Raw genomic sequence first — 25,852 nt, 5'->3', positions numbered from 1 at the left:
GAGATGTGTGTGTGTGTGTGTGTGTGTGGAGATGTGTGGAGATGTGTGTGTGTGTGTGTGTGTGTGTGTGGGTGGAGATGTGTGTGTGTGTGTGTGTGTGTGTGGAGATGTGTGGAGATGTGTGTGTGTGTGTGTGTGGGTGGAGATGTGTGTGTGTGTGTGTGTGTGGAGATGTGTGTCCTCTGCAGGTGTCTACGTGTGTCTGTTTAACAAGCCCAACTTCTGCAGTCCTGCCTGAATCTGTTTTCCCTTCGCTGTGGGCGTAGTCAGGATGGCCACAGTATGGTGATCACACGCGCGTGTGTGTGTGTGTGTACTGCATGTCAGCTCACTTTGTGTGAAGCCGGTGTGAGGTGTACAGTCAGTGAAGGAAGGCTTTGCCATCTGTCATTTGAAAGCACCCAATCAGAGGGCATTGTAGTCTGAAAGGCTGTGATGTTTACCGGCGCCCGCACATTTCTATTCCGTTCCAGTAAAGCATTTATGACTATAGTTGAGTAGCTCAACTCACATATGACGTGTGGGACTTGGAGTGTAAGTTTTTTGTGTTTGTGTGTGTGCTTTCGCACTGTTTAGGAGTGAGTTTGAGCTTGTGATAGAGATGGGCTATCTACAAAGTATTTGTTTGTGTGTGTGTGTGATTTAGGACGCCTGTGTCAGTAGAGCATCAGCGTGTTTATCAGTGTGTTCAGGCGCCGTGCTTTAATCCCCCGATCATCCCCTATTCATCCTCTCATCCTCCTCACTTACATCGTAATCCCCTCATCCCTCGCTCTTTTCACCCCCTCCCTCCCTCCCTCGGCCTCTCTATCCTATCTCTTTCCCGCTATCTCTCACTCGCATCCACGTCCCCCTTTTTCTTCCACCACCACCCGCCCTCCCCGTTATTATGACTCCTCCCTTGCGCCTCTCTCCCCCTGTCCCCCTCTACCTCCTCCTATACATCTCCTCCACCCCCCCCCCCCCCCCCGCCTCCTCCTGTCCGTCCCTCCTCCAGCATGCGCACGTCTCCAGCAGCATTCTGGCGCCGACGCCATGCAGGCAGAATGGAAGATGGGAAGGAGTGAGAAAAGAGAGAGAGGGAGAGAGAGTGTGAGCCTTTACTGCAGTTGTGCGAACGGCACCGCTCGTTGCAGAGGAGCAGGGAATGGAACACGCACACATGGTTGAGGTGAGGAGGGGAGGGGAGGGGAGGAGAGGGGAGGGGTTGGGGGAGGGGAGTTTGTGGGGGCTGCCTACTGGTGGGGTTGACAAGCTGCCATCCAATAAATAAATGATAATAAAAAAAAATAAAAAAGCGCTGCAGTGCGGTGTGGTACAGTCAGGGGAAGGGAGGGAGGGAGGGAGGCGAAGTGAAGTAGAGAAGAAGCTAGTTTCTTCTCTCTGGTCCGAGAGCCAGTTACTGCAGCTTCTTAACGAGAAGAAAACAACAGATGGAGAGAAGGACGAACTGGTCGGGTAGAAGAGGAGGGACTGAGAGAAGAAACCTAGCCACTCAAGCCTCACCTTAGTCCTACTTCAACAGCTTATGTTTATGAACGGGTCATAATATCAACTCATCCAGCTCAGTGTATCCTTAGCCGAGGGTGTCACAGACACGTACCAGGTGAACCTTCCCCCATACCCCCGACCACCAAGAGGGTGTGAAGAGGGCCATACAGTTCAGTTGTTCCAACAGGTTAGAAGGGACCCTGCCCCACCCCCTATATCAGCATTTTGGGGGAAGATGCAAAGTCCGGGAAGCCATGTGGCAGTGAGTCAGGCACCCCCCCTAATTCAGCCCGACGCCTCCGTCCGAGGAAGGAGGGGAAAACCCGGAAAGAAGGGAGGTAGAATTTGAACGAGTGTGTGCGTGCGAGAGAGAGAGAGAGAGAGAGAGAGAGAGCGAGCAGGAGAGGCAGACAGACGGAGGGAGCTGCAGCGCGGACACACGTACGGGAGGAGAGTGTGAGGAGAGTAGCGGACGGGGAGAGAGAGGGAGAGAAATAGGTAGAGAGAGAGAGATAGAGAGGGAGGGAGGGAGAGAGGTAGGGAGGGAGGGGGACAGAGAGAGAGGAGAAGAGAGCGAGCAGCTTTCTCCTTCCCTCAGCACAGACAGACCATGATGGGTTTGTACTGTGCTGCAGTCCGACAGGTGAGTAGCGCGCGGGCTTCCTGTCATTTCTCTGCTTAGTCGCTCTGGGGTTCTAACGGGGGTCGTCTAAATGCTCAGCACTTCTCCCCCGCTCCTTGTGTAAGGATCGGTGATTGATTCGTTTGGTCTACATGTCTGTGTCTTAGGCCAAATACATGACTGGGCTGTAGGCCCTTAGGCCTCAGTCAGTTTGCTGTGACTAGTGCTGCACCAGCCTACCTTCATTCTGACTGCAAACGCACACACACACACACACCCTGGTGCTGTGTATGCGTGGTGTAATGGGTCCTTATCTGCAGTGAATATGGTGTTGCCGTTTGACGAGAGCGCCGGGAGAGGGTTAAATGTTTACATTTTTACATTAGGTGTGTGTGTGTGTACCTGAGTTGTGCTGCGTTCGAACTTGTTCCTCTGTGCTGCCGAGGTACCACTGGAGCCTTCAGGGTGTGTGTGTGTGTGTGTGTGTGTGTGTGTGTGTGTGCGCGTGCGCGTGTGCGTGTGTGTGAGAGTTTCTGTGTGCTTGTGTATCTAGACCATATGTCAAAGTACCGTGGTGTTCATGTGCACTTGAACAGGCGTGTGTGTGTGTGAGAAAGAGAGAGTTTCTGTGTGCATGTGTATCTACACCATATGTCAAAGTACCCTGGTGTTCATGTGCACTTGCAGAGGCGTGTGCTTGTGTGTGTGTTCTCTGGCTTTTCCACATGCAGAGATTGGCACAGTGCCATGCTGCAGAGAACATCATGTCACACTTAAACGGCGCGCGTGCTTGTGCGCGCGTGTGTGTGTGGGGATCGAGTGAAGTGATCCTTTGTTGTGGTTCCAGCTGTCCCAGTAGGCGTACCGTCATCTGTCTTGGAGTGATACAGACAGGTGCCAACTAACGGTCGTTGCCTCTACTGTCCCTTCTGTGCAACCCCTCACACACACACACACAGTCGCGCAGACAGGTCAACGTGCGAATCGCGTTGATTGTCAGTTGGAGGACATTTCTCCAGCTCTTTCAACTCTTTTCAATGATCTCACTCTCCCTCGACTCACCCCTACGTACTCCCTCGACTCACCCCTACGTACTCCCTCGACTCACCCCTACGTACTCCCTCGCTCGCTCCTTCCGTCCTGCGTTTGTCTCCCCTCCAGGCCGTAGCAGCTGTTACCTAAACACGCGTTGCTCCTTAAAGGGCACAGGCAGCTGGGGGATATGGGGGTGGAAGTAGGCCGTGAAGGGTGAGAGAGTTTCGAAGGCGACACCACACGCCACTGACTGTCCCATGAAAGACACGGAATGGAGAGGGAGAGGCGGAGGATCGGTGAAGATTACTAAAGTTATGTTCCTGATTGTGTCTGCCCAGCATGCTGGCATGTGTGTGCGTGAACTTGTGTTGTGTGTGTGTGTGTTTGTTTGTGTGTGTGTGTCTACCCGTGTGTGGACCTGTCTGTGTGTGTGCACGCCCCTTGAGTTCCCATGTGTGGCTGGTGTTGGGGTAAACACATCACGTACTCCTCGTCCCTCCTGTCAGAGGGGAGGTTTGATGCAGCACTCACACACACACACACACACACACACACACACACACACACACACGCCACGGGTGACTGACAGGTGAGGCGTGTTTGGATCTTTACACGTACCCACATAAACACAAACACATACAGACACATCTACACGTACGCACACACACACTTTCACCTTCCTGGGTCTTCCTGTTGACAGGGCACACACACACACATTGCCATAACCAGGCCCGGTTTTTCGCTCACTTAGGTAGCGGGGGAAATTAGACATTTTGCATTTGAGCACTTTAAAGCGTCAATTTTGTGCAATCTGAGAGAGCCTTTGGATTCGCTAAAACCAGCGAGGTGAACAGTGCAAGCTAGAGAACCGGACGCGAGTGTTGCTGCAGCTGTGTGGGTTAGCGAGATGTGATACAGAAGCAAATTGCCTCATGTGCAACAGCCTATAATCCAACAACCCTAACCGCCCCCTCTCCCAAAAAGCAAAACGAAACACAAAACAAATGTAGAAATGCAAATGAATTTTAAAACCAAAAATGTCAAATGCTTTTCTCCTTGTTTCGCCTCAAAACACAATTCAGCTAGCTTACGCACCAGATGTGACACGACAGCCTTTAGTGGGTCTAGAACTTACATCCTACAGTCTTTATATAGATGCTGTATTTACACTTATCTGTCAAACAAACTGAACTCTAGGTAAATATGTTTAGACTCCCTGACCATTCGTTTTGTATTACGTATTTTTGACATGTTTTTCCATTGTGTTTTTTTTGCTGGTGGTGCCTGCAGGCTGTGAGCCAATGATCACAGTGTTCCAGGCAGGGGCGGGCTTTAGAATGATTTGATTGGTCTGCAGGAAGTTATTGTGGCAGGCACACACTGAGGACCATATAAGGATTTGGAGGGCGGTCCCTGCGACGTGGTGTGTGTGTGTGTGTGTGTGGCTTGGGCTCCATGGTTGGAGGTAAATAACTTTGTCTGGATTCCATCAAGCCAGGTCGGGAGGGAGAGGGGGGGAGAGGGAGAGGGAGGGAGGGGGGAGGGAGGGGGAGGGGGAGGGAGAGGGAGAGGGAGAGAATATACTGTGTGTGTGACTGACGTGTGTGTATGTATGTATATATATATATATTATGTAATCAATCCTAAGGTTATGTTAAAGTTCTCCTGCTTTAATCTTTCAACCGAATTTGCCATGTTAGGTTGTTATCGGATTATTTGGTAACATTAATAGTATACCGATGTCCACAGTAATGGGATGAATACTGTTTCTGTGGCTCCACCGTTGCTTTGGCAATATGAACATTTGTTTATTAATGCTAATAAAGCCAATTGAATTGAGAGAGCGAGAGAGAGAGAGAGAGAGAGAGAGAGAGAGACTAACCAAAGTGAAGTGTTTTATTTTGGAACGCCGTCTCTGTGTAAAGAGTTGAGAAGATGCGTCCTCATCCTTTCTTTGACTTTATTTGTCTTTCTTTCTCTCTTCATCCACCCCTCCCGCCCTCACCGTCTCCCCCCCCTCTCCCTGTTGCCCCCCTCTCCCTGTTGCCCCCCCCCTCCCGCCCTCACCGTCTCCCCCCCCCCCTCTCCCTGTTGCCCCGCCCTCACCGTCTCCCCCCCCCCTCTCCCTGTTTCCCCCCCCCCCACCGTCTCCCCTCCCCTCCCTCTGTCTGGGCTCTGTCTGTGAGATGCTACCATGTAGGGCCTTCAGCCAGCCTGCACACAGAGGAGCAGGAATGCCCAGGCTGACTAATGGGCCTGTCTGCAGCCAGACGCACACACACACACACAAAACCACACACACATGCACACACATATGCACACGCACACATACGCACACACACACAACCACACACACATGCACACACAAATGCACACGCACGCACACACACACACACATACGCACGCACACTTACACTTCTACGCACACACACAGAGACGCATATACTGCTGTTACAGTACACCAAAGCCATATGTTCCGTTAACCTACTGCTACATATACATCCTTACCACCTTACCTTACCACTGCCTGCAAAAGCGCCCCCCCCCCCCCTCAGTCGTCCCCTCAGTCGTCCCCCACCTCAGCCCCCCCCTCAGTCGTCCCCCCCCTCAGTCGTCCCCCCCAGTCCCCCCCCCTCAGCCCGCCCAGGGGTTCTGTTCATTTCAATCAAGTCGAATCTTCCTGTGTCGGCTTGCTCTCTGGTGTATTATGATGACTTCAAGCGGAGCATAGTTGGCATTCAAAATGTTGTGTGTGTGTGTTGGCTCTGGAGAGAGTGGTGTTTGGCTTAACAGAACCACTGTCTCGTCTCCTTCTCTGGATGCTCTTCCCTCCAACCACACCGCTCTCCCCCGACCTTCTCCACCTTCCTTCTCTTCTCTACACAAGACTAGATGGATGGCTGGCTGACTGACTTGCTGGTTAACTGGCTGGCTGAGTGACTTGCTGACTGGCTGGCTCTGATTGGATGACTGTTTGGCTGAGTGACTGGCTGGCTCTGATTGGCTGGCTGACTGGCTGGCTGGCTGACTGGCTGGCTGGCTGAGTGACTGGCTGGCACAGTGACTAGGTCTCCCCCCTCCCAGTCCTGTCCCCCCTCGTCTCCCGCTCCCAGAGGAAGGTTGTCTGGGTGTTTGGAAACTTGTTACTGCTGTCCTTGACAGGAGGCTGGGTGTGTGTGATGTGTGTGATATCGGTGTCATGCCTGCTTGCCCCCAACATACACCCCCCCCCCTCTTTCTTTCTCTCTCTAACCACACACACACACACACACACACACAGTCTCTCTCGCTCTCTTACCGCTTACACACACCACATAGTCTACCTCCAGAAGTAAGCTTCATACTGGATGCTGACTTGCTTTGCATAAGCTCATTCAGGATTCACATACGTAGGGATTAGTAATGGGAGCATATATTCATACATGCATTATTAACAGTAAGTTTCATAGTAGTAGTTTGGGTGACTTAATAATGGCCTATTGTTTTAGGAATTGGTGGTAGAAGTACTTCTGTTACCGTTACAGGGTTATTGTAGCAGTACATTGAGGGTGATTTCCACAGGATCGTCAGGTGACATTGCAGGTTTTCAAGGTTTTCGCTCCTGGTTCGATGTGTAGCCACAGTTTTATAGGGAGCATCTCTGTGTCAGAAACTAGATCAGATTATCTGTTTGATTCAATAATGGATGTGTTTGCTGTGAATATTTCATGTGTTGCTGACAGAAATGCTGCAGCCAGATATGGAGAGAGAGAGGGAGAGCGAGAGGGTAGGGTTGGAGGGAGTCTGAGGGAGACTGAAATTGGATAGCTGTTTTTAACCTACCTCTGTCCCTCTCTCTCTCTCCCCCTCAGGCTCCACAAGACTCAGCGGGGGGTCCGGACAGCCTGGGGGCCCCTCCCTTCACCGCCTTCCCGCCTCCGCCCCCGCCCCAGAACGGCCTGGCGGCGTCCGAGTTTGGCGGAGCGATCTTCTCCGCGGGGGGCCAGGGGCCGGTGGAGGAGGGCTCAGGGCCCAACGGCGCCACGCCCACACCCGTCCACGTCATCACGCCAGTGAGTCTGCCCTCTCTGTCATCACCGGCGACACGAGAAGGCCCCGCCACTCCAGCACTTCTGCTGACCGTGTCCAATTCACACTGGTCTCACCTATTGGTCTCTCTCCGTCTCTCCCCGTCTGTCTCCATCTCTCCCTCTGTTTCATCATCCCATCCTTATACACGTTTTCTGCCCCTCCATTTCTTCCTCTGCACCCCCCTCCTCCCCCCCCTTCCCCCAGCAGGCAGAGGGCCCCCCCCAGGGTGAGGTGCTGGCCCAGTGTGGGACGGTGGTGTCCAGCGCTGGGGGGTCTGGTGGGGAGTCCCCCGAGGCCAAGGGCTCCCCCAAGCGCCTCCACGTCTCCAACATCCCCTTCCGCTTCCGAGACCCCGACCTGCGCCAGATGTTTGGGGTAAGACACCCCCCCCCCCCCCCCCCGCTTTGACGGCTCAGTCCGAACGCAAACATTGGGTCATTCTTAGAGAGATGTCCTGAACAGATATCGATTCTTTGTTGTGTGGGGTTAGTGGTTCAGTGTGTAGAAGTGTCAAGGAGAAGCAGGGAGCTATGAATTAGTTCAGGGTAAAACTAGCAGAGACAATGTGAGGGGGGAGGGTTTTTTTTCTAGAACCTTCCTGAGCACTCCTTTTATGATGCTTCATAAATCTGTCTTTTCCTTCTGGACAATGCTCTTTACTATGTGTGTGTGTATCTGTGTAGGTGTGTGTGTGTGTATGTGTGTGGGTGTGACAAAGGGGATGTTAAGGAGAACAAAGGCCAGGAGAATCACAAATGGGGCGACACCCCTGGCCTTTAATCATGTCTTTTTATTTCTCTCTGCCTCTCCGGGTCAGGAGAGAGGGATGGGGGGGGGAGAGCTAAAAGAGGGAATGGACGAGGGAAGGAACATGTGTAATGTGCCGTGTGTTAAAAGAGAAAGAGAGAAAAGGGGGTAGGTGACAGGAGATTGTTCCGGAAAGTTTCCTGTTGTTGAATACTGCCCTCTTGTGTAGAGTTGTAGTTCATCCCCAACAACAAGGCTATGTTTGTGCACATCTACATATGTTTGTTTTTTAAGATATTTTGTTTTGGCATTTGTGTTTTATTTTGATAATGATAGTGTGTAAAGAGACAGGAAAGGCAAGGGAGAGAGCTAGGGGATGAGATGCAGTAAATGGCCCGGGCCGGAATCGAACCCGGGCCGCTGCGGTAAGGACTTACGTGGTACGCATTCCACCAGGTGAGCCACTCCACATCTACATATTTGCTATACACAGGGGTCAGGTCAGATACCCAAACAGGAAGTGTGTCAGTCCTATGTAGGAGTGCTCTGTAATTAGAATGTACTCAGGGATTTAATTTTTTCAGTTTATTATATATTTGTAAATATATTATGTTTATATTCTTTTGCTTCTGAGGGTGTTTAGTCTTTCTTCTCCCTCTGTTTTCAGCAATTTGGCAAGATTCTCGATGTGGAGATCATTTTCAATGAGAGGGGTTCTAAGGTGAGTGACACCGCCTTCACTACACATGAAGAGCTCAAATAACAATACTTCTTACGTATCATAAATCAATTTCAGTACATGTAGACTGACAACCACACACAAACAATACATCAAACCATTGTCATGAATGTTACATTATCACACGGTCAAGGTGAGGACCACTGAACTCCATTTCCCACGTTCCCCTGTGTTCCTTTGGTGTGCCTGCTCCTATCACTGCTGGCTCAATGGAAATACATAATTATGACCCGCGGCCCCCTCTTATCAGTAGCAGCAAAGCACCAGGAGAGCCCTGCCTATAGCGGGGACGTCGTTCTAAGTCAATGTTTAATGAGTGGATCTGGCAGAGGCTGGAATACTTTGAATGTCTTTTTAAAGCATGTATGTGCTCAATTTGATATTGGCTGCTGGTTTGTCCCCCCGAAATGAAACCCTCCCCACCCCCCCAAAAAATGTGTTAGGATTTTAAAGACCAAAGCCAAGTCTAATGTGGAATGAATGGAAATACTTCCAGACCAGTCTTTAAGTCTGGACGGGAAACAGATTTGTGTATCTTGGGAGAAGCCAACGTTTATGAAGAGGGAAATGCACATGCTCCTTACGAGTCGACCCTGGTGGCGCCCCTCTAACCCCCCCCCCCCCCCCCCCCCCCCTCCAGGGCTTTGGCTTTGTGACGTTTGAGACGAGTGCGGACGCAGAGAAGGCCAGGGAGAGGCTGCATGGTACTCTGGTGGAGGGACGCAAGATCGAGGTAACTTTCTCTCTTCTCTTTCTCTCTTTTGCTCTGCCTGTCGTCACTGACTCTGCTAGCTAGCACCCATCCTTCCACACTGACATGCTCTGGTCTGGTCTATGCTGGTTCCCATGATCAATGGTTGTTGTTTTAGTTTTTTTTGTATTAGAATTATTTTGAAAGTTTTTGTCTTGTTTTAGTTTTTATTTGTTTCCCAAATTTATTTTTGGGGTTGTGAGAGTTTGGGGTGCAAGGACACAACACAAGGCATGCTGGGTAGTCTCCTCTGCAAATTCTTTTTTTTAATTCAAGGTTTTGTGTTTTATGCACTGATGTCCCAGCCTAGCTTCTCCAGTTTTAGGGATATGTCACCCAAAAATTCAAAATCACCTATTTTCTTTCCGTTGCCTGGTTAAATTGCATTTTGATTGCGATCAAGGGTGAGAAGGGAAGAAATAGGTCATTCTGAAATTTGAACGAACTGTCCCTTTAACACGAGCCAATCAACACCGCACTTGTCCGCGATTGGCTCGGTCAAGGGGAGAAGACAGAGGTGGCGGCGACGAAACCACGCTGCATGAGCACAACCGCCCGTCGGACAACCCTCTCTGTCGCCCGTCCGCCTACGCAGACCGATCTTTCTCACCCCGCACGGGGCGCCAAGTTTTGGTGACGTGGCGCTTTCGGGCTCCGAGCGCAGGCGAGCATGCTGGACACCCTTTACCTAAGCCGTGCATGAGCGTGGGCTCTCTTTCGAGCGTGGCTTCTCTTCTGCACCTTCGCCACACGCCCCCCCCCCCCCCCCCCCGTCTGTCTGTGTCCATCTGGATGCGAAGCCCCACTTCCTGTCTTGTCTATGTACGCCCGCGTTTCTGTGTTGTCCCGAGGCGTTTGGGACGGCGGCATGCGGTTGTTTTTCTTTTGCCGTTCCACCTCGCGTTGCGTGTCAGCCGGCGTGTGGTGCAACCTAACCTTCTCACCAAGGGGGGGGGGGGGGGGGGGGGCTGGAGAGGCGGGGGGGGTGGCATGGTGTGGTGTGGTGGTTTGCCATGGTCCCGTCCCCATCTCCAGTCCTCGGTCACTGCCTCTAAGCCATGATTGGGATGACACCTGTCCTGCAGCCTAAGTCCATCACGGACCCACCTCACCCCCCTCCATACCCCCCCCCCCCCCTCTCTCTCTTCTCCCCTCCCTCCCTTCCTCCCTCCTGCTCACTTTACCCTCAGTCAATCAGCCAGTTGAGTGGATGCAGGTGGGGAACGCTTGCGTGTGTGTGTATGTGGGTGTAGAACTGTCCTAGTCCATGCAAGTGAATTCAGCCTGTCTACCCGTAACCCTGTCTGTCTTCTGTGCACGAGGCTGTATGTAGGACCCCCTCCTCCCATCCCGTCTCTCCTCCCCTTCTCTCTCTATCTCCTCTCATCCCTTCTTCCCTCCTTCTACCCCTCCTCTCCCCTCCCCAGCCAGTGTTGTCAGTGTTTGTCGAGCTCTGGCCCTGGCTTGTCTGTCACCCATGTGGTGATCCTCAGTGCAGGTCTGTTCGAGGTATGTGTGTATGCATGCGTGTGTGTATGTGTGTATGCATGCGTGTGTGTATGTGTGTATGCATGCATGCGTGTGTGTGTGTGCTTAGGCTTGTGTGTGTGCATGCGTCTGTGTGTGTGTGTGTGTGTGTGTGTACCGCAGACAGTGTGATCCGGCACAGCTCCTTTTTTTTAATGGCTGCCCATCAGCCCAGTCCCTGTCCAGACCACTCCAGAGTCTGGGTCGGCTAAAGAAAGTCCATACAATCAGGGCCATTCTGTTCTAAACAGGTCCATTCTAAAGATCAACCGGCTCCCCACCCCCGCCACCAACCAGAGTTATATTAATAACCTGGTGAATGTCTGCAGGTTTGTTCGCTAGACCAAGTGATGGCTGGTGCCAGCGATGTGGCTCTGGCCATGTCTGTGTCGTCCTGCATGGCTTCCTGGAGGTCCTGCCCTACTGTGTGCGTGTGTGTGTGTGTGTGTGTCTGTTTGTTTGTTTGTTCATGTCCTCTGGACTGGCTTTCGGGTCTGCCTGCCTGGGTTTGGTGTCTGGCACCCCTGCATGAAAGACTGAGAGAGTTCCGCGGGTGAAGCTGTGTGTGTGTGTGTTCAGTATGTATGCATGTGTCTTTGACGAAGGGCGAGAATTGTCGGGGGGAGAGGGAGATTTGTCACTTAACCCACTTCCAGCCCTCACTCTTTCCCCCCCAACTTGACTCCTCTCTCTTTCTCTCTCTCTCTCTCTATCTCTCTCCATGCCCTCTTCCACTCTCACGCCAGTCGAGTTTGTCGCCTGTCTCGTTTTCTTCGCACCCTGTCTGATCCCCTTTGTCACCTAACAGCCCTGCTTTTAAGGACAACTCATCCTCCTGTCTGTCTGTCTGCCTGTCTGTCTGTCACTGTATTGTCTGTCTGTCACTGTATTGTCTGTCTGTCTCTCATTGAAGGCTACTTTCCCCTGTCAAATGTACCTCTACTGTCCCCCCCCCAAACAATAACTCTCTTTCTCTCTCTCTCTCCTCTTTCTCTCTCTCTCCGTCTCTATTGATCTATTCTTGATTTATTTGGGAACCCTGTAATAAAGGGGGGTATCATTTGTAATTAAACTACTGGGTATGGAAGTATACACACACCTGTACCCCCCACACACACACACACACACAGATGAGGCCCTGCTCTTCACAATGTCATCAAAGCTGTATCTCATCCACAACTATAATTGTAATGTTCGATTGAAGCCAATGACATTGGAATGAGCTCACATGACTGTGGGAGACCTGTTTCAGGCGACCCCACCTACCCAATCTGGATTGATTTTCTCTCGCCTGTTTACCACCCCTCCTCATCTAGTCTCTTCCTGTCTGTTTCCCTCCTCCTTCCCCTCTTCCTCCTCCTCCTCCTTCAGGAGAACGGACCAGATGAAACTAGGCTTCAGTAGGAATTAAGATCTCTGATACAAGGATTCCTTCCCCTCTCCTTCTCTTTCTCTCTATCCGTCTCTCTCTTTCTCACCCTTTCTCTCATCTTCCTGGCTCACCTTCCCTCCCCCCTTCCCCCCCTCCCCCCTTCTCTGTAACAACTTCTTCCCCTCTTGTTTTTAGTTATGTGCATAGGGGGGGCTTTTATTTTGCTTTACCAGGTTATCTGTCGGTTCATTTATTGGTTATTATATTTTTTCTGTTTCCCTGATGACTTCTATGTGTGTTGTTGTCAGTCTCCACGGTAACCACTCGCGTGTCCTCACGCTGTTTCCCCGGCAACGGTAAGTTGTGTACAAATGACATAATCGCTGATCTGACCCCCTTACCCTCACCCTACACACTACAGATAGTAGATTGTTTTGGCCTTTCATCGAAATTCAACTGTTTTAAATATAGAGAATTTATTATATGAATATAATACAGCATTCATGAGTGTAATTTTGTAATCACCATAGCTTGTACTACTACCACGTTGCATTACAAAGTACGGTGATATGATAGGCTGTCCTTCCATAGTACTGAGGTTTATCTTGGTACAGAATAGTCATTCAGGTCCTTTTGTAAGTAGATGATGTTTAGAATTGCGGGCCATGTCTACCAGACCAGAACTCGCCACCACACCCACCCACCCACACTTACAGAGCGCAGCATTGACAAGCACAGTAGCTTTAATGTCCGGTACGCCCCCGCTCCTCTCTTCTCTAACCCTCCAGGGAGTGAGCTAACGCACCCCCCCCTCCACCCCTGACACACACCTCGTCTAATTTGACCTCTGGCCTACTATGTATGTACGTATGTACTGGAATAGCGCTAATCATGCCCGGATTCATTGACAGTTATCACCAGCATTGATATTATTAACCCCTTGATCCAAAGACCATGGCCTGTGTCTCCAGTGCTGGCGGGGGTGGGGGTGGGGGTGACAGTAGGTGGGGGAGCCTTAAAGACGATGGTAGGAAAAGGATTTCTTGATTTCACGTATTTTTCCGTCATATTCCCTCATGTTTAGCCAGCGTAGGCCGAGTGGTTTTATTTCAACAAAGGCTGTCGTTTATTTTGATGAATCCGACTGATATCGTAACCATTACCCGCTTTAGACCGTCTCACACACTCATTTCTAGGAAACTCTGCTTTGTGGCAGCAAGACCTTCAATCCTCCCTCACATTGTGGAGAGTTCAGTTCCCATTCTGGCACACTCCTGTTTACTTGACCAAGGGTGTTTCAGATTAGCCATATCGTGTAGCTTGGAATTTGTTTACTTAAAAAAAAAAACTATATATATATATATGTGTATATTTGTATATATACTGTATATAAATATAAACTGGCTGATCTACAGGGTCTCTCTCTCTTTCCTACCCACCTGTTTTTTCTTTCTCCCTTTGGTTTGGTTTCCCTGTATGGAACAGTGTGTGTACAGTAGTAGTAGTAGTGGTCTGTGTACTAGTCTTAGTCTGTGACACACATTGACTATGCCTGGCAACGTTGTCTCTTGTGCCCCGTTTCATTTCTCTACTTTTATTGGGTGTAAGGTTTGCTCTCCACTCACTCTCACCCTCCCTCTCTCACCCGCCATCTATGTCTCTCTCCCTGCCTCTCTCTTTGTCTCTCTCCCTCTTTCTTACTCTCTCTCCCTCTCACGCTCTCTCTTTCTCTCTCCGTCCTTGGGTCTCTCTTTCTCTTCTCACATAAAATGAGATTGGTAGAAGAATGATCACTGAATCTAATTGCTGTTTTGAAACGAATGACGCACCTTGGTATCTGTTGTTGTTTTTGTTGTTGTTTTTTTTTTAAGAAAAAATGATTTAGTTTCTTGTTTTGGTGTTTGCTTATGAAGACAATGTCTCTCTCTTCTCCCTCCATCATCTTTGTGTTTCCCTGTTTTTGTATGTGGACTGGCTCTGTCCCTCTCTCCTCCACTTGCATCCCTCTCTCCATCACCCATCCCTCTCTCTCTCTCTGTTTGATATGGGAGTGCTGCGATTGTTTCGATTGGTCTCTATGCTGCATCCGACGCTTGCTGATTGGCTGAAGTTTTGTTTTTTGGTTCTCTACCCTCACTCTCGGTCATGTGATGCGCCCATATTTGGCTGTGTGTAATTTCTGTGCCCCGAGAAATTATTCATTTTGTCCGACAATGGTTTTTGCACCCCTCTTTCTCTCCCCTCCCCTTTTGAATGTATTAATGATTATATTATTTTGTAGGTATGCCAACACGTTTTTATTTAAGGAGGGTGGGGTGGAGGGAACAGCATTGGCCATCATTTAGTCCAGTTCTGTCAGAGAAACTGGACAGTCGGGATGAGGGTTGGGATGTATAGTAACCCATCCAGGACTGTCTGCAACATCAGCCTCTGTATGATTTGCATGTCAATCTGTCAGTGAGTCAAATTGCAATTCACTTGAACATGCCACCACAGATACAAACACACACACACACACAATAGCCAAAATAGCCGTAAACAAAGAAAAGAAATTCTGCACAATGACATAATTCTGCAAAGGACGTAAACCAAAATACAAAGACTGACATACTGTGTGTGTGTGTGTGTGTGTATATATATACACACATATTTACTGTATAAATATAATATATAATATAATATATATATTTAATTGGATCACTATCGTTGTCGGCAGAGCCAGCCCATTAGCTTGTGGCGTTCTAGAAACATTTTCGCTGTCAATGCGGCATCCCTGTTTTGTCTACTCGCGACTCACCCACCAGTTCCTTTCCCCCTCCCTCCCTCCCTCCCCCTCCCTCCCCCCTCCCAATCAACAAAACAGACCCCCGCCCAGTAAAAGGAGAGAGAGCAGTGAAAGGAGAGAGAGAGAGAGAGAGCAGTGAGAGGAGAGGGAGAAAGAGAGAGAAAGAGAGAGGGAGAGCAGGATGAGTCAAACCCCAAACTCTGACCAAAATGGCCGCCTTAATGTGAGCTCGTCTCATAAAGCTCTCGCGGGCCACAATCAGCTCTCACATCATTAATCCGTGCAGGCTAATCTATCCCCGACCTGACAGCGTACACACACACACGCATACCAACTAGGCAATTAGACAGTCCTACACAAACCCCATCACAGGAGATTAGGATGATGAGAGAGAGATTAGGAGATTGGAAAGTAGGAGTGGGAAGAAGATGATAAGCCGTTTTGGCCTTGGAGCGTCAGATGGAACGTGACAGCATGAAAACTCTCTCACACACACACACACACCCTGCTGTGTCCCTGCTAATTTCTTCAACATCCCCTCTCTCTCTCTTGTCTCCCCCCCCCCCCCATATTTCTCCTTCCTCTCTCTCCTTTGTCTGGCTTTCTTTCTCTCTCTTATCTCGGCCATTTACCTTCCCTCTGAGTCTCTTCCCTTTTTCCTCTCTCCCTCTCTCCTTCTCTGTGTCCTCCTCTCTTTCCCACTCTCTCCTCAGACACAGCAGGGCACAGAGTGAGTCATCACACTCTCTCTCCTGCTTGACGGCACACATTTTTTGTTTTACAATTGCATGCAACCCCCCCCCCTCCCCACTCCTCTACCCCTAACAACTTTACACCCACTCATGAACACACACACACACACACACCGAGGGCTCCCTCAGCATAACCGATGTTGTCAGCGGTTACATCGTCTGTGTGGATAACAGCCTCGCGGGCCAGAACTGGTGTTGAGGGACATCTTTGTCGAGTCGCGATTCATGCGGCTGAATGTTAGAAATGCAATGTCATTCCTGTGATTTATTAGTTGACTCCTATGCGTGCGCGTGTTGATTGGAAGTGAGTGTCAGATTGTCTGTGTGTGTGTGTGTGTGTGTGCATGTCATTGAGTGTGTGTGTGTTTCCTCCATAGAAAAGGAGAGAATCTTAGTGTTAATCTCACTAGTGCCCCCCCCCCACACACACACACAGGTGAACAATGCTACAGCCAGGGTGATGACCAATAAGAAGATGGTCAGTCCTTATCCCAACGGAGAAGCGCTCAGCACCCTGCCATACGGTAACACACACACGCCACATACACACACCACACACACACACCGATACATTTATATATCGTGCTTACCTGTAATCGTAAATATTACTTTACGCCCTGGAGAAGAAGTTGACCCCCTCGATTGTCATTGTATAATTCGCACTCTGCTTTTACTATTACTTTTAGTAGTGAGTTGTGGAAACAGGTCGCCATCTTTATTATGGTTTAAAGTGGATTTTTCACTAGCTTCATTTCTCTGTGGACACTTTCGAGAAGTTTGAAGTGCTGTTTTTGGCTGTAGATAATATTTTGTTGGGGTACAGTGAATTCATGCAGTAACTTGGACAAGTAACGCACATTACTTAAATAAGTAACTGTAATAATATTACTCAATGTCAAAAAGTAACGCGTTATATTATTTACTTATATTACATAACGCGTTACCCCCAACACTGCACGCCACACACACACGCACATACTACACACTGCACCACCTCAGTAATGGGTCTACCATATATTTGGAAGCAAATTAAGAGATGAAGCCCAGTTTAAAGGCTGAACAGAACTGATGTCTGTTGTGTGTGTGCTACGTCTGCTGTAAAATAACACCATGTCTGTGTATGTGTGTCCTAGCCGGGTGGAAGTTGAGTCCCATGATGGGGGCCATGTACGGACCAGAGATCTATGCAGGTAAACTACCTCAGACTTCTCTCTCTCTCTATCTCTACACCTCTCTCTGTCTCTCTACACCTCTCTCTCTCTCTCTACACGTCTCTCTCTCTCCCCTTCCTCTGGTTGTGATTGATCTAGCTTGATATATACAACAACTTGTGATTGATCTAGCATGCCACAAAGAGACTTATCGTCTTCCTGTTTACTGGTTTGACCCCCCCTCTCCCTCCCCCCCTCCCTCCAGTCCCAGGGTTCCCCTACCCCTCGGCGGCGGCGGCGGCCTCCACGGCGGCGGCGGCAGCGTTCAGGGGGGCCCACCTCCGAGGGCGAGGCCGGCCCGTCTACAGCGCCGTCAGGGCAGCCGTCCCCCAGGCCGCTCTCCCCGCGTACCCCGGGTACGAGAGAGACACACACACAGCCACATACACACTGACAGGCACACAAACGCACACAGGCACACACATTATTCAGGCACACACACACACAGGTGCACACACACACACACACATGCATAAGTGTGCACACATGCAGGCACGCACACACAGGCACACAGTTTGAATATCCAGTTACACATTTCAGCGTCTTGCATCATTTGAAAAGAAATGAAACCCTATATTTTGGAATGTTTACCAGCATCATCAAATGAAACACACAAGAACCAAGATGTGTGCCACACAGTTTCTATGAACAGTCGCTCATGCAGTCATCCACTGTGTGTGTGCATGCATGCTGTTGTTGCTGGGGGGCTGTGCTGATTGGTACGTGGGGGCGGCGAGTGCTGGGATGTTCAAATATGATTGGATAAGAGGCAGGAAGTGTCTCTTCCATGTCCCCACCTTCCCTGCTGTTGCCATACGACGAGAAGGTCTCTGCCCATTAACAAAAAGAATGACTGAATTGAGTTATTAATAAACTAGAAAAGACCCTATTGCTAGTAATTTATTCAAGATCTCTCCCTAAAAGGGAACTCTGTCAATTAAAGCTCACAATTTGACTCGCTAGTAAAGCATTTCAATCAACTTTATTGATCCCTGAGGGGTGACAATGCCGTGGTAGAACTTGGGGAGACGGAAGCTTTGTTGCCTCGAAAGCATGTTGCATGGGTGTGCTATAATCTCTCTTCCCCTCTCTCTCTCCTCTCTTTCTCTCTTCCTCTCCTCTCTTCCTTGTCTCTCTCACTGTCTCACTCCATCATTTATCTTCATCTGTCCATCCATCCCCTTCTCTCTCCTCTCTTCCTCTTTACCTCTCCTCTCTTCCTCTCTCTGTCTCTCTCTCTCTCTCTCTCTCTCTCTCTCTCTCTCTCTCTCTCTCTCTCTCTCTCTCTCTCTCTCTCTCTCTCTCTCTCACCCACTATCTGCTCTTCGATCTTTCTCCTTTCTCTCCATCCCTCCTCCTCCCTCTCTCAGCGTGGTGTACCAGGACGGCGGCTTCTACAATGCTGCCGACTTATACGTAAGTAGACCTCCCCTCCTTCGCCTCCCTCCTTCCTTCCTCTCTGCGTGATTCTGCATGTGCAAACGGGGGTTCTCGCTGCACACAGTTGCCCGGGTGTGACTTGGACCACAGCGTAGCATGCAGACCAGCACAAACGTAGCTCGCAAACAGGCGCAACCCCGGCGTCTGTCCGAACTCCCTTTCGCCAGAGACTCGCCCTCAGGGTGGGGCCTCGTCTCTGAGGAGAGGGGTGCCTTATGGGTAATGTAGGCACGGTCAGGGTGGTCCAGAACACACCCCAGTGTCACTCTATGTGCTGTGTGTGTGTGTGTGTGTGTGTGTGTGTGTGTGTGTGTGTGTGTGTGTGTGTGTGTGTGAGGCCAGGTTGACAACCGTGTGTTTTTGTCCCCTCTATAGACTAATGTTTCAGGACTCAGTCCTTAGTTCCAGGTTGCCACAGGTAGGTAGGGTCCACCCCCCCCCTCCCCCCCTCTCCTTTCAACAGTGTGCCCCCCTCCCTCCCTCCTGTCCCCCTTTTCACTGGTGACTGCTGCCACGGCAACCATAATGTTCTGAATGATTCGAGTGGTGTCTCAGCCTTTGGAATTTGTACCCTAAGCTTCTTCAGTTTGCTTCGAACTCACCCATCGATCGTCTGGGGGGAGTTGTGACTTAAACACTAAAGGTGTGTGTGCTGGCTGTTCAAGCGAGTTCTCCTAGACCTCTCTGTCGAGCCTGGAGCGGTATGAGAGGGCTCTGTCATACCTCACAGCTTCACTGAGCTACAACAGTTACTGTCGTGGGGAGGGGGCTGTCTGGTACCCCCCCCCCCCTCCCCAGTACCCTCATACTGAAGCATGTCAGCTCTGCGCCACCTATGCATGCTGTCATCTCTCGCTCCCTTTACCTGTCCACCCTTCCTCCTTTCCTGTCACCCCCCCCCAGCCCTCCCTCCGCCCCTCAGCCCTCCCCTCGTACATCCGTGTTTTCAACTCTCTGTCCATGAGGCGTGAAGGGGAGTGAGTGTGTGTGTGTATGCGTGCGAGTTTGTCTGGAAGGATCCTGCTGTGTTGCAGTAGGGGTTCGTTCCTGACAGATTTCATTCAGTTGTGCTATGTGGGCACGCATGCTGTTCTAATGGGGGGGATCTGTGTGTGTGTCTTTTTTTCTGTGTAATCTTCCTTCTTCCCCCCCTCTTCTCTCACTCTTTCTTTCTCTCTCTCTCACTCTCTTTTACCCCATCCCTCCCTTTCCCCCTCTCTCTCTTGCTCTCTCTAACCCCCTTCCACACACACACTGCTCCCTGCCTTTCTCTCTGTCTCTCTCTCTCTGTCTCCCTCTCTATGTCTCCCTCTCCTCTCTCTCTGTCTCTGTCTCTCTCTCTCTCTGTCTCTTTCTGTCTCTCTCTCTCTGTCTCCCTCTCTATGTCTCCCTCTCCTCTCTCTCTGTCTCTGTCTCTCTCTCTCTCTCTCTCTCTCTCTCTCTCTGTGGGAGTGATGCCCCAGGTCTGTCTCCAGGGTAAGTGACGTCTCCTTGTCTCTGTCTCCCCAGGGAGGCTACCCAGCCGCCGCCGCCGCGGCTTATCGCTACGCACAGCCCACCACCGTAACCGGGGCAACGGCCGCCGCCGCAGCAGCCGCCGCTGCCGCCTATAGCGACAGGTGAGATCAAAAACCCTCCCTTATTAGCTCTCCACAACAACCACCAACAGTGGTTGGTGGTTGTTGTGACAGTTACTTAACCAGAATGCTAAGTGCTGCTCAGCTAGCGACCTATCCAGCGATCAGTTTGGCCTGTTCTAACCGAGTGTGTTTTGTGTCTGCGTTGTCGTCAGTTACGGACGCGTGTACACCACAGACCCTTACCACGCCCTGTCGCCCGCTGCCGCCTACGGAGTGGGAGCCATGGTGAGTAGATACACAACGATTGGTCCAGGAACTAAGCCGGTCACTATGGCAACCTTACTAGTCGTGTTGATGAGCTAAGTCTATGTAGTTTTTTTTGTTTGGTTCCATTCAAGTCGGAATGTTACTGATTTGTTGGTGTGGTTTTCTCACATGATTTTGAGGGCTCTTTGATGGCTCTGCTGTTCTTAGTAATTTCTCTCCTTCCCTCTCTCCTCTTCCTTACCCCCTCTCTCTCTCTCCCAACCCCTCTCCTTCTCCCTCCCTATCTCCATCTCTCTCTCCCCCCCTCCCTCTCTCTCTATCTCACTCTCTCTCCCAACCCCTCTCCTTCTCCCTCCCTATCTCCCCCTCTCTCTCGCTCCTCTCTCGCTCCTCTCTCTCTCTCCCCCTCTCTTTCTCTCTCTCTCTCTCTCTCTCTCTCTCTCTTGCCCCTTCATCTTTTCAGGCTAGTTTATACCGGGCTGGATATAGCAGGTTTGCTCCGTACTAGCAGACACCCTCCCTCCTTGGACCCTCCCACCCTCCCCTACATCCAGAACTTTTCAGACCTCACCCTCCTTCCCCTACATCTGCCACTCATGGTAGGTAGGAACTACAAACCCAACATGCTTTTTGAAGGAGGAAAACAAAAAAGGTAATCCAATTAGGAATCTGAAAACAACAGCACAACTCACCTCCCCAAAAGGGTGATTACACTGCCCAAGCCTCAGAGAACCTGGCAACCGATCCAAAGGCCAGCCCAATGGATACCCACGCACACTAACCAGTTACACTACCGGGCTACGATGGGTCTGGGAAACAGCTGCTCTGTGTCTCCCTCTCTCAGTGTATTATACTCAGCTACACTCGGTCTCCTAGGCAACCTGGAACACGGCCCCCGCTTACCTCAGAGGCTAACACACACACACGCAAGACAACGACTGCCCAGTTCCACTGACATTTCTCCTACACAGCTACGTGTGTCAAGTGTGCACAGTAGACATGTCGGGCTGTCTCTCTCTTCTGGTACTTCATATTTGATACACTACTTCATGAACGAAACAGCTGCCATTTTGAGCTATCGGTGATATGATGGACGGAGGGGAAAACGGACGGAAGTTACCGGAAGGTTGGATGGATTGATGGCTGGAGAGACGGAAGGATGGAGGAGGATGAGGAGATGGGCGATTGATGTCATCCGTACGAGGCGAGCAGAGAGAAGACTCTGGTTGTGTTTACGGTCTGTCATCATGACTTAAAACACTAAGGTCAAAACAGCCTTTTAAACTAGGTCTGAAACAGGCCACACGGTTAATACTTTGCAACCAAGCCCGACTGTACACAACAAAACAGCAAGACAATGACGGCAGGAAATGGAAACACAATACTTGTTTTTCTGCATTACCTCAGTTTTTTTTATTTTTTGGGACTGTCATTGAAACAAAAGAGAAAACAAATTGTTAGAATGTTTTATTGCGATATAAAAGGAGGATGCAGAGAGATGACGTCCACTAATATTGATACTATTATTATTACTATCAGCCTGGTTTCCCAGGGAACGATGCGCAACTCCTATTGCTGGACTTTACATTTAATAATTTAGCAGACGCTCTTATCCAGACTTTAACATTTATACCTGTTCTTATAACAGCCGTTGAAGTGATTAAAACACACATGCACCTACACACTCTACCACAACTCTACACAAACTGATGAGCCGCTTCAAAACTCATGCTGCCCCATGACAATGACCGGACTGGGCCGGGTAGTCATGACAACTATCCCCCCCCCCCCCCCAAAAAAAAATAAAATAATAAAAAATAAACAAATATTTACAACCTCCCAGAACCACGTGTATCTTGATAGGAGCACTTCTCAGGGTTTGAAACATCAACCCAGATCTTTAGATTAGAAGAAACAAACACATTTCTATCACACATGACAACCAACCACCGCCTTTTGCATCTTTTTGGTCTCACGATTGATATTTGACTTTGAAGATGTGTCCAACATGGCTCTGCATAGCCTCCAGAATACACACAGCTTGAACTCTTGCTGACAAGACTGTGTTTCCTTTCCATCTCTCCACTCAAACTGCCAGTCACTGGTATTTGAGTCCTTTCCTCTGCGCTTTGTCAAGGGCCTGGAAGTGAAAGACAATGTATGAAAAAGCAGTCCTACCATGTTCTATATCTCCATATACTCTGAATTATGTTAATTATTGCTATTGTTTGTCTTTTGGTTCCAAAGATTCTCTTAAAGCACATTTTGTTTTTTTGGGGGGAGGGGGGGGCACACTTGTATTACACATTTTTATCATACTTTTTCAGATTTGTTGTTCTTGCTGTCATTTGAACTCTCTTTCTTAATTTCTTGTATTGCCGGATCTGAAAAGCGGATTATGTCAGTTGAACATGAAGAGGAAGCAAGCACACTTGCCCTATAAAAGGTGGTGGTTTGGGGGGGGGGGGGGGGTTGTGGGGTCCTGGACGGGAACTGAGAACGACAGTCAAAGGGAACATTTTGGTGGGAATAGAACAGCAGGCTGAATCTGACACTTAAGTACGTGCATCGAAAAAAACTAAACGAAAATGACAAAATGTACGAAAACAAAGTGTCTAATGAAAATGAGTGAACAAGGGAATGAGAAGGAGGGCAGGGCAGGGAAGAACCACATTCTGGCCCCGTTATTTTTAGTCGAATAGGAGCAAAGTGTTTTATGGAGTGATATTGCCCACCCGGAGACGGAGGAGGGGCAGGTGGAGAGCAGAGACTTGCCTGACTTCACCCGACATGTTTAGTAGGACCGCGTCGGGTGTTTTACTTCAGAAGACGGAAGGCTGGGTGGTCGAGGGGCTGCCGTTTAGCATCCAGTATTTACGGGGAAGAAAATCACGATGAATATGGACGCTGATACACTTTCATTTGTCCCTAAGAGTATTATGAGCCGAAGTAATCAGTATGCATGTTTGTTTGTGTAGAGGACAGGTCTTGGAGAAGGCTTTTTTTATGTTAAAGTGCATGAAACAAAATCATTTTGCTGGAGAAGGAAGAGGTTATGTGACTGAACATTGCTGCGGGGTGCAAAGGGGATAAAAATGAGCTAATAAATAATTATGATAATAATAAGGGTCCACTTGGTAGGTTGCAACAAAGTCTTGACTTCCTAGCTGCGGTGCCTGTCCGGTCCTCTGTTGTCAAGGCAACCGCTGGCGATCATATCTAGCTCTAAGTAACACTTTAGTTCAGGATGTTAAACCCCAGTAGTACCCCTCTAGTTAGAGGCCAGGGAATCAAAAAATGATTGCCCAATTAGAGCAGCCTAAGTTCCACCATGTGATCGGTCGGACCGTCGGATTGGTCCAGAGCGGGAAAATCCACCGTTGTTCCCCACAGGCTGCGCTGTAGCACAAAACAACGTCCCCATGGCAACGCAGAGGGTCACCGTTCTTGGCCTGGTGTCCCTGCCTACAGAATGGAAGGTTTCAATCCGCCCTGAGACTTTTACCCAGGTCTGAGAGGTGGCATCGAGGACCTGACCCTGGGGCCTCCAGCCCCCCCGCCCCATCCCCAGTCAACCTAGAAGGAGAGTTGTGTTTTTGTACAAGGACCTTTTATGTGTGGGGGGAGGGGGGGGGGTGGTTCTGCATGTGGATGTGATGACCTCACAAGTCTCATCACACCAAACTCATGTATACTCAAGTGATAATCTTTTTTTCCATGTTTTTTTGTTGTTTTTTTCCTCGATATAAAAGTAATTTGTGTATTGCTCAACATTATTTTCTTTTTTTAAACTTTTTTTTTGTTGTTGTGTTTTGGCCATCCTTCTGTCTGCCTTGCGTTTGCCTGTCTTTGTTATTATTGAATGTACATAATAAACTGTTTGGTTTTTATACATTGGTCTTTTCTTGTCTCTGCTCTGTACCCAGCTCATTCATGCTGCATGGATGGGAGTTAGTGGATGCCTGTAGAGCTGTGTACGGTACCACTAGGCTGAGTCCTTATACTGCACAGGACCAGGTTCAATTCCAGCGCGGTTCATTTCCTGCATCTCATTTCGTCTCTTTCTTTCTTGTCACTCTTTCACTGTCTCTATCAAATAGATAAAGCCCAAAAGTATTTTAAGGGCTTTAAAAGAAGAACCGTTTGTGTGGTGATCCGGTATGCCTCTTAATGTTACGGAAAAGTCATGAGGTCCGAGGTAAATTGCATTGAAGAATATTCCGGAATTTCACGTTCACGTTTTTTTTGAGGAAGCATAGGGAATTATAACCTCTTCAGGACCTGTCATTGAACTCAGAGTTGAAACAGCATTAAACCCAACTCTATCAGCAAGCTTTTATGTCTATATTTATCCTTTTTTGAAATAGTTCTTGTAATAGAAGGAGCCTTGGGCAACATGCTTTTATGACGGTAGTTATTACTGGACAGCTCAGATAGCTAGGTATCTGTCAGATAATGTGTCATTATCATTAGGATAATTATTGACCACGTGTAGAGATAATTTTCCGTTCGGAGCTAACCTTCTCACTTCAGAGAAGGAATGGCTTGCATGTGAGATAAAGGCTCCTTAAGCCTGAGGTGGACTTGATTGCGTCGCCCAGACTACAGGAGTTCTGAAGTAGCGGCGACAGCCTCGGCATTGGTCAGGATTCATAAGCCCTTTCTGGGGGGGATTTCTGTTAAGTATTTTAGACTTAAATCTCTCGCCAGGAACGCTCCGTTAAACAGCTCCGTCTTCATGCCTCCCTAAATATTCGGTCGACATTGTTCCTATTTTTCTCTCCAGTGACTATCAGTAATTGCCTCTAGAGTTAATGGGTTGAATGTGGCAGAATCTCATATCCCTACTAATTGCACAAATGCACAAGAGGCCAATCGGCACTTTAATAACGTGCACTTCCAAAGTAATTGGTGTGGGACTAATTGAGAAAATAGATTGACGGCGGTTTGGTGAGTGAACAGAGAAGATTGAATTTGCGAGGCGGTATGACCTAACAGGCTCAACGGGACAGAAGAGATGCGTTATGTGTGACGACCACAGAAGGAGATTTATAGAACGTTGTTGATGTGCCAAAGAGGGGCAGCATGCTTACAGTCAACAGATGTAGTCAACACAGTGTACTCCGTTTGGCTGTTCCCATCAGAAGAGCTGTGACTAGCGACAGCTTGAGGGAAATTCATAGGGTACTGATGCCTTATGGCATGTCAAAACTGTTTGTATTTACTTCATCCGACCCAAGGGCTCTCAACAGTGTACAGCTCAACCAGCTTCCAATTGTAAACTACGGTGCAACGCATGTTGTCTTTAATGCTCTCTTGGCTTTCTCAACTTTTACTTTGGACATTAATCAACGTCACCACCTAGTGAGGAACATACAACATTACAACACTGTCTGACTCCCCATCAAGCTCGTCGAGTAAAACTGTGATAGACCTTTACAAAGATACAATTGAACCATTTA

At 49.2% G+C, this 25,852-nt stretch overlaps 1 protein-coding gene across 3 annotated transcripts in view; it reads left to right on the top strand.

Annotated features, from left to right (window-relative positions):
• Positions 1–24,282, top strand: part of LOC136940317 (RNA binding protein fox-1 homolog 2-like) — a 34,693-nt gene extending 10,411 nt beyond the window's left edge. For 2 of the 3 annotated variants that reach the window (XM_067232395.1, XM_067232394.1), the window contains 11 exons: positions 7,000–7,200; positions 7,424–7,594; positions 8,634–8,687; positions 9,346–9,438; positions 16,329–16,416; positions 17,026–17,082; positions 17,309–17,459; positions 18,474–18,519; positions 20,053–20,162; positions 20,336–20,408; positions 20,854–24,282. In XM_067232395.1, coding sequence (XP_067088496.1) covers positions 7,000–7,200; positions 7,424–7,594; positions 8,634–8,687; positions 9,346–9,438; positions 16,329–16,416; positions 17,026–17,082; positions 17,309–17,459; positions 18,474–18,519; positions 20,053–20,162; positions 20,336–20,408; positions 20,854–20,898 — 1,089 coding nt within the window. In that variant the 3' untranslated portion in view covers positions 20,899–24,282. Of the gene's footprint in view, positions 1–1,994; positions 2,135–6,999; positions 7,201–7,423; positions 7,595–8,633; positions 8,688–9,345; positions 9,439–16,328; positions 16,417–17,025; positions 17,083–17,308; positions 17,460–18,473; positions 18,520–20,052; positions 20,163–20,335; positions 20,409–20,853 lie in introns of those variants that run through there. The other variant, XM_067232396.1, reaches the window with a different exon arrangement.
• Positions 24,283–25,852: the final 1,570 nt, after the last annotated feature.

The sequence above is a fragment of the Osmerus mordax genome, chromosome 3 (genome assembly GCF_038355195.1).
Source record: "Osmerus mordax isolate fOsmMor3 chromosome 3, fOsmMor3.pri, whole genome shotgun sequence".
Lineage (NCBI taxonomy): Eukaryota > Metazoa > Chordata > Actinopteri > Osmeriformes > Osmeridae > Osmerus > Osmerus mordax.
This window is presented reverse-complemented; position numbering and strand designations above follow the sequence as displayed.